This window comes from Sciurus carolinensis, chromosome 1 (genome assembly GCF_902686445.1).
Source record: "Sciurus carolinensis chromosome 1, mSciCar1.2, whole genome shotgun sequence".
Taxonomy (NCBI): Eukaryota; Metazoa; Chordata; class Mammalia; order Rodentia; family Sciuridae; genus Sciurus; species Sciurus carolinensis.
In genome coordinates this window covers 98,540,731-98,551,727 of record NC_062213.1, presented here as the reverse complement: position 1 = coordinate 98,551,727, position 10,997 = coordinate 98,540,731, and the positions used below count along the sequence as shown (strand labels likewise).

Sequence of the window (10,997 nt, the reverse complement as noted above, 5' to 3'; positions counted from 1 at the left end):
TGTGAGAACTGAGAAGAAAGCAGAGGGTTAAACTGTCCTCCAAGCCTGGGAAGTCCTGGTAACTTCTCAAATTCACAGCCCAAATTTATCTGTCCAAGCAGGGATTTTGAAAACCTGCCTCTCATTAAAGGACTATTTCTCATAGAACAGCTATCAAAAATGTAAACAGTAAGAGAAAAAACGGCAGACTTTGATTCCCCCTGCTGGCTCTATTAGAAATGACAGGCAACCTCTCCCCACCCCATTTTGCATTCCTCAATTGGGTCAAATACTTAACCCCATTGCCTCAGGGAAAGCCAAACAACAGATCTCAGGAAAGAAATTTATTTCCAAACCCCTAGGAAGGCATTACAAATAACAGATATAGAAACCCAAATCAAATCCTGAAGCAAAGGGAGACAAGCGTGCTGGGTAGCTGGGAGCCCAGAGGCTGTCAGGAATAGAGAGAGAGATGCATTCCAGATAGGGACCTCACCCTGTTGCCTGAGTCTGTATATTCATGTGATTATTCTGGGTGTTAGGAACCAGAAATCTTCACCCCGCCCATCCTAGTGTTGCCATGGATGGGAGGAAGAGAAGGCAGCAGCAGCACATGAGGGCAAAGACATTACTGAGTTTGACCTTGGAATTTACTACTGCCTGCTCTGACCCCCAGCAGTCCATAAATAAATTACCCCATGTATCTCATGGGTTAAGATAGGGGAGCAAGCAAACTAACCACAGTCTCTGAGAGAAGCGGGCAGGTCAGAATGGCAGTGGGGCAGAGCTATAACAGAATACAGTCTGACTCCTGCTTTGGCCTCTGCCGCCGCTCCCCAGCTGGGCGTCCTGATGTGGCTCCTCTCCCCTGTGTGGGATTTAACAGTTAGTCATCCAATAGCTTTGGAACAGTACAAGGACTGAGATTCTAGGTGGAAGAGGGTCAGGATTAGGAGGGATTGTAAGGAGAAAAAAATAGGAAGGGGTTCCAGGAAGAAGGTCCAGCAGGAGAAGGGCCCCAAGGGACACCTTGAAGAGACAGTGCAGAAACAACAAGTGATCTGGACCAGGAAAAGCAGGGTGCTCTGGCCTGCTAAGGGAAGAGACAGGGGCCTACCTGGGATGACAGGGCCCGCATCTGCGCAGGCTGGACTGCTTGCTGCTGTTGATACTCCTCTTGCTGAAGTTGCTGGGCCAGCTCCAGGTCACTAAGGTCCAGCATTCCCTGTGGCTGCTGCTGCTGTTGCAAGGACAAGGCAATCAGGTAATCCTAGAGAGAACAAGAGTCCCAAGGTGGGTGAAGGCTGGCAGGAAAGAAGACTCAGACTAGGTTTCCAAACCAGATTTTCCATCAAATTCTCCAGCTCCTTCTCCCTCCAGGGGAAAACACACAGCCAGAAAATACACACCAAACAAGGAGATGGTCCGAAGGTAACAGAGCAAAAGGGCATGGATGTTAGATGTATGGCCTCTATTAATAAAACACATGTAGCTCACTTATAGCAAAAGACTCTATGTGGCAGAGGAGCTCTTGGTACCTTTGCTAAAGGCCCCACATACCTGGTCTACCTGCAGCTGCTTCTCTGGGGAGCTACCCCCACCTTCTGCTTCAGGTCCCTTGCTGAGGGAATGACTTAGGTGGAAGTCAGAGTCACAAAAGCAGCTGTCTCCATCCACATTGTGCAAGCTTTCCCATACCACTTGCTCCTCCTGTAGAAAACCCTGGTCAGTGACCAGTAGGTACAAATGACTCTGCAAAGAAAAGGACAACCAATTGGTGGGATAAGTGATACAGAGGTCGTTTACTGCCCAAGATTACCTTAGATGCAGAGACCATTTGAATTAATTGATGTGCTGGCTGGAACACATAAGTGTGAGTCTCTGGAATATACACACATACACATACATATACATACACACTGTAGGGAAAGGGAAGGGATGTCTGAGTATATGTACATGTGAAGTTGGTGTGAGTATGGTGGTTATTTTGGTCAACTGTAGAATCCTCAGGGCTGGGGTGTGATCCAAGTCCCTGCTTTCCACCCTGTTTCCCATGGTCCTCTAGGCTCTCCTTATGGCAATGGGAATAAACTCTTTGGGAACAAGAGACCTCTCTTCTACTGAACTCTTAGAGCAGCAATTTCTAACTCTCAAAGACTGTGGTAGTGGTCAAAATTTCCACTGCCCCTTTCTGGGAGAGGATTATAACTTCCCGTCCCACTGATAGTGGGCTTATCCTTTTATGGTTTTCTCTAGCCTGTGAGATATAAGCAGAAATGACCATTTCTGGACAGAAACACTAAGAGTGAGTGCACAGTGTTCCTCTCTATTTCCCTGCCTATGTTTTAGTTAAAGGCTCTTTGGTCAGCCTGAGTCCTAGAGTGAAGATGGTGGGGTACAGAATGTAGTCAATCTTTGGTAGACATACATACAGTATGAGTGAGAAATAAACATTTGTTGTGTTAAGCCATGAGGATTTCAGTGTTTATTTGTTACTGCAGCTTAACTTACCTTATCCTGACTGAAACAGACCCAGGAGAAAAAGGCATGGGGAAACCACAGCACCCCAAAGCCCCACCCCCAACATTTCCAAACCCTTATCACCTTGTGCTTAGTCATAGTGCTAAAGTGGTTGTTGCGGAAAAAGACACTAAGTTCACCCTCCTTGGCAGCTGCTGTAAGCTCACATAGGCCATGGTAGGTCAGCTGTGCTGCAGTGGTCTCCAGGAACTGCTCTGCGATCAAGCCTACCACAAAACACAAAATGGGAGGAATCTGGTTTACATCCTAAGTCCAAGATTAGAAGAAAAAAAAGAGAGCGAGAGAGAGACACCAGGAGTGTAGCTCTGTGGTAGGGCACTTGCAATAAAGTCCAAGATAGGATAGATCATCCAAAGAGCACCTGTCAAAAGCCCTCCTAAATCCGACCTTCTAAAATTCCTTCCTTGTCAGGGGTAGTGGTATACACACCTGTAATCCCAGCTACTCAGGAGGATAAGGCAGTAGGATCACAAGTTTGAGGATAGCCTTAGTAATTTAGCAAGACCCTGTTTCAAATTAAAATATAAAAAAGGCAGAAGATGTGGCTCAGTGGTTAAGCAACCCTGGGTTCAATCCCTGATTCAAACAAACAAACAAAATCCAAGGTATGTTGACTCAAATGTTTATAGGGTCTAGGCAATAAAGAGGCAAAGCTGCCAAATATCAAAACAGGGAGTGATAGAGGAGACTACAGTAAAATGGTTCACCTTATCCAAAGAGGCAGCCACAATTTGTCACCCACTGATTATGGCTATGACGAGTATGGATCAGCACTGTCAGATATAATGTTTACACAGAAGCTAAAAATTCAGATTACCAAAATTTAAAAAAAAATCAGCTGATTAAAAAAAAAAAAAAAAAAAGACTAGGTGCAGTGGCACATGCCTGTAGTAATCCCAGTGACTCAGGAGGCTGAGGCAGGAGGATTATACATTTGAAGCCAGCCTCAGCAGCTTAGTGAGGCCCTCAGCAATTTATTGTTTATTGAGACCCCTGTCTTGAAATAAAAAATAAAAAGGACTGGGGATATAGCTCTGTAGTAGAGCACTCCTGGGTTCAGTCCCCAGTGGTACAAATAACTAAACAAACAAACAAATAAGGCTGGGGGTGTATCTCAGTGATAGAGTGCTCTGGGTTCAGACCCCAGTGCCTTTAAAAAAAAAATCATATTGAGCAGCTACCTCATGCCAGGCACCGCACTATGCCTAGGAGGCAGCAGAGAGGGAAGATGTATCAGTGAATTAAACAGAGTTTACATTCTAGTGGGGGTATGACCCGAGACAACAAACAATAAACCTAAGCAGCTATTCTTCCCTTTCACATAAGATCCATGAGGGAGGAGAGATGTCACCTTCTGTCACGAGGTTGGGGTTGCTGGAGTGTTTGCAGGTGATGATCTTCTCTACCAGCTGGTTGTAACTCAGTTTCCCAACTGCACTCACAGCCTCAGGACTCTGCATGGGAGTAGGGTGGGGAGGGAGAAAGAATGTTGAGTTTATTTCAGGAAGGAAATGAACTAAGCCCAAAAGGACTACAACCCTATTATCAAAGTTTTTTGTTTTGATACCAGGGATTGAACCCATGGTCTCTTAACCACTGAGACACATCCCCAGTCATTAAAAAAAAAAAAAAGTTTTCAAAAATTTTTTTATGTATTCTTTTTAGTTATACATGACAGTAGAATATATTTTGACATATTCTACATACATGGAGTATAACTTCCTATTCTTGTGGTCGTACATGATATGGAGTTACACTAGTCTTATGTTCATATATGAACATAGGAAAGTAATGTCTGATTCATACTACTGTCTTTCCTATTCCCATCCCCGCTCCCTTCCCTTCATTCCCCTTGGTCTACTCCAAAGTACTTCTATCCCCCTACCCACTGTTATTTTGAGTTAGCATCTGCATATCAGAGAGAACATTTGGCTCTTTGGGATTGGCTTATTTCACTTAACATGACAGTTTCTAGTTCCATCCATTTACCAGCAAATGCCATAATTTCATTCTTCCTTATGGCTGAGTAATATTCCATTGTGTACATATATTACATTTTCTTTATGTATATATACTACATTGTTGAAGGGACCTAGTTTGGTTCCATAGCTTAGTTAGCATGAATTGAGCTGCTATAAACATTGATGTGTCCATGCTGATTTTAAGTCCTTTGGGTATAAGCCAAGGAGTGGCATAACTGGGTCAAATGGTGATTCCATTCCAATTTTTCTGAGGAATCTCCATTCTGCTTTCCAGAGTGATTGCACCAATTTGCAGTCCCACAAGCAGTGTATGAATGTACCTTTCCCCCTACATCCTTGCAATATTGTTTTCTTTTGAAACAGAGTTTCAGTCCTTGGGGCCTGGCTACTTAGCCAGGTTGGCTTTGAACTTGGGATCCTCCTGCCTCAGGCTCCCAAGCTTCTGGGATTACAGGTGTGCGCCACTGCACTGAGCACAGCAGTTCCTAAACTTTTGATGTCTAAAGAACTGATCCTGGGCTGTTTTGTGATTCAGTGGTAGAGCACTTGCCTGGCAAGCATGAGGCCCTGGGTTCAATTCTCAGCACCACATATAAATAAATTATTAAAATAAAAGTCCACTTTAAAAATCCCACATATTTTAAAAAAAGAACTGATCCTATTTGCATATTTGAATATAGTTTGCTTGTAGCAAGAAATTCTGTATTAGGGTCTAGTCTCCAAATTCTACTCCCTTCCCAAGTCAATCTAACTCCTACCTCCCCGGCACCCAACCCACAACATATTGCCTCACTCAGATCAGCTCTAGCTAGACAAAAGACTCAAAGGGCTTCCCACCATCACCTGTGGATCAACAAGCCAGCCATGGTACAGAGGTATGCCTAGTAGGTCAAAGACACTGCATTCAGGTGTATACTCAAAATCAGAGACTCCTGTGAATCGCACATTGACATCCAGACCTGTGGCCAGTTTAGGCAACACTGTCATTGCATCGTCCACATTCTGGAGATTGAAAAGAAAATGATGAACAGTCTAGCCTCCTTTCCCATTCTTACCTCCAGAAATAAAACAAATTAATCTTGTTGCTTTTCTTTCCTAACACTCTTACAAGCCATTCTATTTCTCCCCTGATTTACCCCTTCTTTATATGTAATAACTGAACATATTTTCCAGGACAGAGATCTAACATCCTCTCCTATACCTGCAGAAGGAAAGCACAGTTCAGGAACCCTCTTAACCAGCAAACAGCTCCTCTCAATTGTTCCAGTGTCCCTTTACAAACCAGAAAACCCCTAAGACTCCAGACTTCTTGCCTTACCTGCTGAAAATTAAGCTGAAGTCCCTCTGACTTTTCCTGAGGCTTGATGGACAGGAGGCAATTTCCTGTAAGACAGGATATATTATCAGCCTGCCCCACCAATTGTCCCAAAGGCTCAGCTTTCCTGGAGAATGGGGATAATGTCACAGAACCACAAATTTTCAGAACTGGGAAGGTCCTTAGCGTCTAATCAAAACTTTCATTTCTCAGAGAAAGAAACAGGCTGGTAAAGGGACCCAAGATTTTGTATGTGACCCAAGATCACATACAAAACCTAAAGGCAGAAACTGGGGGAATAGTTCACTGGTAGAGCACTTGCCTAGCATGCTCAAGACCCTGGGTTTGATCCCCAGAACTATAAAAAAGAAAAAAGGTTAAGAGCAGAATTGGTGTTATAACCAGGATTACTGACTTCTTCATTGTTGTTGTTTTTTATATCAGGGATTGAACCCAAGGGAGTTTAACCACTGAACAACATTCCTAGAGGTATTTATTTATTTACTTATTTATTTATTTATTAATTATTTATTTTGAAATAGGACGTCACTAAGTTGCTGAGGCTTGCCTCAAACTTGTGATCCTCCTGCCTTGGCCTCCACCCTCAGCCTGGAATTATAGGAATGTGCAACCACACTTGGCTCAGGACTCCTGACATCTTGACCTTTGATTTTCATTCTTCAGTCTTGTAGAGAAACCCTGTTGACCCTTATCCTTCCTGCTGCATCAGAACTCCAAATGGAGATCCCTCAATAATCTGAATTTCTAGTTGAGGGGAAATTCTGGCACCCCTCATTAAGGAAATTTCTCATTAAGGTCCAATCACTCACCAAGGTGGGCCATAAGCTCATCTGATGTGATCACTTCCTTCTGGGGAGACAGCATCACCTAGAGGTAGAAAGAGTGATCATGTCTGTGTCTCCCTTTCAGAGCACAAAGGAAGAACCTACAGAAGTGGGGAGGGGTGACCTGTGGTATAGTGTGTGTGTCGGGGGAAGGTATGAAACTGGAGCAACAGAATAAATGAGAAATACTACAAGGCATTCCTATTTGCTAGAAAACAGGAGAGACAGGAGTATAACAATAATTTGGAAAGTTCAGATTGCTTTGAGAAAATCAGGATGATCAGGAGGTGGGTCAGGGAAGAGCATTCCTCATATTTTCTGAGTTCTCGTCAGACTTTCTTACCTTCCACTGAAGGAAGAGGATATTCATGATGGCAAGGAGAGGGCAAGGACCATTAGTGCTCTGGGTGATGATGGGTGTCCGTTCTCCTTTCCAGGGGATCCACTTTACACAGTAGAAATCTGGCTCAGGCTGCCAGGTCCTGGGGGATTGGGGAAGCTCCTGGGGCCTGGAGCATGCCCCTATTGTCTCTATCTCAGGTGACATGCTACAGGATGGCCCAGGTTGACTTGAGTTAGCTTCAGGAGGAGGGGACTCGAGATTCTCCCCACTCTGTGTTGGTAGCAAAGCTTGGTCTCCTGGCTCCTGTTTTCCAGCCTCCTCATCAGCATCTCTGCTATCTTTATTCTGAAGGTGCTCATCTGGTCCCAATAGGACCTTGTGATTTTCACAGGTGTCTGTTTCTGCATTCCTGGCCTTATCAGGGGCTAGATGTTCAGGTTGAGGGTGTTCCATGATGGGAAGGGAGGCAACTGAGGGATGCTGAAGATGTTTCCTAACCTCAAGCGATTGCCTATGTCAGTCTTGGTATGCAAAAGATAGACCTGTCCAATAAGAAGAAGATCATTGAACTAGAAAGTAAAGGCACTGAGAAAAGTCTTGGAAAATGAATGTGGTATGGAAGACTGGCTAGTGTGTCTGCACAGGCACTCCTGGTGACGAGTAGTACCAGCCTTTCTTAGCTTGTATAAACAGGACTCAGACTGAGATCTTTCCACTTTTAACTTGGGACCAGATGGAACCAACGATGGCTTGGGCTTCTAGGCTTGAGAGTGATGGTTCTGGTGGGACTGGAGACACTGAGTGGAGCCAGCTTTCCTGAAACAGATAATGATAAAGAGAAAGGAAGAGTGCAGAGGATAAGGAGGAAGATAGACGGAGAAAGAAATGTTAAACTATCCGAATGCAAAGGTATCTGTTTCTGCAGGCTAAGGATATAGCTCATTGTCTACCATGTGCAAGGCCCTGGTTCAATACCCAGGACTGGAAGAAAAAAAAAAAAAAAAAAAAAAAGGAAAACCAAAGTTCTTCCAAACAAACCAAATGATCCTAATGGTTATAATGTGATGATATTCAGCTAACCTTGTGAAAGGCATCATATCAGTAGCCCACATCATACCAGGATGTGGGAAATTCCTCTCTTATACCAAACCACAGGTTGCTTGTATCCTTATGCATACTATCTCCCTGTCTCACCCCAAAGGTGAAAAGTGATTGAGGTGGAGATGCGGTGTCATGCTTCTAAAGGTGATGCACTGGTGAAGAAGGGAAGTCTTTCTCCTTAAAGGAGTCTACTGAACCTTACACAATCACAAACCACAGCAAAAAGGTCTTGGAAGGGGTTTCCTATAGGCTGCAGAGGGGAAAAATAGGTTATATGGATTTGAATTAGAGAGTGGCTTTGATAAGTAACTTCAAATTGGAGGCACAAAAAAGGACCACCCCCAACAAATTCTTCTAGTAAGATTCTCTGGACAGTTGGAGTCAACAACTTCTCAGTAGTTCTTTTCCCCAATCTGCCTAGCCCAGAGATACTCTTGTGTCCACTATTTATATGGAAAAGGAAAATGCTGATTATTGACTTACTTTAAAAAAAAAACTCCCTATACTGTCACCTACTGGTGTATATATTCTTTATGTCTGGTTCCATCTTGGTCATTCTAGATGTGAATATTGGGCCAGTTTAACTTGTTCTCTATCAAACTAAGCATCAAATCAGGTGTAGATAGACATTTAATCAACACTGGCTAGAAAAGGGTAAAAAGCCACAAACCCTCCCTCTAGAAACCATCTCCCTTCAGTTTCCTTACTCCCCTTCCTACTTTTTAGTCAGGATAAAAAACAGGGAGACATTTAAACATGTTAGAAATCTTCCCTTTTCTCCAATTCCCTCCTCTTCTATGGTTATACTTTTTTTCTTATAAAGGTGCAGGAATTTGGGGCTAGGAGTAAGGCCTGGGAGATGAGGATGAAGAATGTTAAATTAACTGAAATAAAAATAAGCCTAGTCATTCAATCATCCTCCTGATTCAAATATAATTATGTCAGTTGCATTTCATTTACATGTTGTTAATTTAGAATCAGAATAGCAAATATTGCCTGTAGGCTTTACACATTTTTTTTCTCTCTCTCTCCTTTCTTCCTCCCCTCCCACATGGCACTTAAGGTGAACCTTGAAACAAATGTCAGAGACAGGGAAAGTTAAAAAAGCTTGAAGAAAACAGGGCTCATTTTCTGCCCAGTGCTAGAAATAATCAATAATTAAGTGGGGGCTGGGAAGCTAGCTGACCGGAGGATGAACCAAAGGAAACCAGAAGCTCAACACCAGAGGGAATGGGGACTCCAGAGAAATTGGGCAGAGCTAAGTAGGCTAAGTCCTAAGAGGCAGGGCAGGAAATATAATGGAGGGTTTCCACCCTATAAGGTACACTCCTGGTAGGAAGAGCCTGGAGTACTTCCGAGTAGGAAAGGCTGAGGGGGAGGGTACTCAAGCAAATCAGGACTTCATCCCCCACCCCCTTTTCTCAGTTCCAATCCTACACTTTTTCTGCTGCTGGAATTAACCTATGGTGGTGGGTGAGGGAGTAAAAGCAGCCCTGGCCACTCCCTAGTCAGTATCGGGGTGAAAGAAACATATAAAATAGGTAGGTAGCTTCAAGACGACCCCCACCCCTGACACACACACACACCAGGAACTTTCCTCTCCCCTCAAGTCCCTTATTGTCCCACGCCAATCTCCTTCTCAGTCTGACCCAAATCTTCATGCAACCAATGGTTTCTATTTTCCCCTCATAATCAAACACTGTCACAGTGTGCTGTCTACTTGCTCCCAAGGAGAGGGGGAGGGTTTGGTTAGAAGGAGGAGATAAAAGGACCAAGTAGCATCTATTTACATGTTTCTCCTGCTTTCGCTCCTCTAAGAAATCCAGACTTGTAGAGACCACAGATGGGAGGACAGACAGGTGTCAACTCCCCCAACTGGAGAGGAAAGGAGAGCTGTGGGTTGACGAAGAGGTGAAGAAGATGGTTAAGACAAAGTTTTTACCTTAAAGAAGCGGGTGCAGTTCCAGGATCTGGCAGTCTGATGGGGGAGGTGGGGACAGTGAGGAGTACCACCAGTGCCTGCTGCCTCCCAGCTGTCAACTCCAGAGCTTATACAGGTTGACACAGGTTTACAAGCGTGGCTGGCCGTCCTGGCTGGGTTGTGGCTATTTCCGGACTCATGCCCCGGACTGGGGCACAGCAGTAGGGTGAGGACAAGAAGGGGTGCAGCCCAGGTGCTCCTGGTGGTGGCTCAGAGTGACTTCAGGATTCTTGAGTGGCTGAGTCTTGGGCGTGCGCACGCCAGGCCCTAACTAAACTGGTTTTCAAAAGAAGTTTGTGGTTTTTCTTTTTTCCCCTTTCTCTTTCTCTTGTTCCCATTGGGAGAAAGAAAAATTAGTCAAGGACAAGGTTCCTGGAGGAGGGGTCTGCCCAGCACCGGTGGATTTCCATCAGGGCTTTCTGACCCGGTCAGCAGCTTGGTGATCAGCAGAGAGGGAGAGAGAAACAAGGAGAGGAGAGAAAAACAACAGACCCTTTCTCTTCCCTCCGCCTGCCGCTGGAAGGGACGGAGCGCTTGTGCCTCTCTGGTGAGAATAGGGAAGAGCAAGTGCCCTTGCTGAGCAGGGAGGAGCAGAGCTGGACAGCAGCAGCTTGTTGGATCTGGGCTTTCTCCCTGCATGTGGCAGTCCTTTGCTCTGGACCCACAAAAGCAGAGCCAAAGAGCATGATATTTGCATATTAACTCATTTAATGTAGAAAAGAAAAAAAAAATCCTCCTGTTTCTCTGGGAGCCAGGGCTCCTGTCCAAGTCTTCCCTGTATCATTTTTTACTTTTCTTTCTTTCTTTTCTTTTTTTTAAGTTTACAAGCGACACTAGTTGGGCTGTGCACCTAGTAGTGCACAGAAGAAGGAACAGAAGAAGGAACAGGCCCTGGGTAGAGAGCACAACA

General features: G+C 44.5%; 1 protein-coding gene across 1 annotated transcript; it reads right to left on the bottom strand.

Moving 5' to 3' along the window:
- Positions 1–308: 308 nt before the first annotated feature.
- Positions 309–10,697, bottom strand: Mindy1 (MINDY lysine 48 deubiquitinase 1). Its single transcript, XM_047518097.1, has 10 exons — positions 10,049–10,697; positions 7,006–7,821; positions 6,648–6,705; positions 5,821–5,885; positions 5,346–5,504; positions 3,872–3,974; positions 2,584–2,726; positions 1,540–1,731; positions 1,097–1,249; positions 309–847 (listed from the first exon to the last, which is right to left on the bottom strand). The coding sequence occupies exons 2-10, from the start codon at positions 7,456–7,458 to the stop codon at positions 767–769; spliced, it is 1,407 nt and encodes a 468-aa protein (XP_047374053.1). The 5' UTR covers positions 7,459–7,821; positions 10,049–10,697; the 3' UTR covers positions 309–766.
- Positions 10,698–10,997: the final 300 nt, after the last annotated feature.

Bases quoted from the DNA above. Each gene is read 5' to 3' on its own strand.
- Mindy1 (XM_047518097.1), bottom strand. From the start codon at position 7,458: ATGGAACACCCTCAACCTGAACATCTAGCCCCTGATAAGGCCAGGAAT. The intron at 2,727-3,871 runs GTGACATCTCTC...GTTTTGTGGTAG, and splicing joins CCCCAACCTCGTGACAGAAG to GCTTGATCGCAGAGCAGTTC. The intron at 848-1,096 runs GTAGGCCCCTGT...AATCCCACACAG, and splicing joins TGCGGGCCCTGTCATCCCAG to GGGAGAGGAGCCACATCAGG.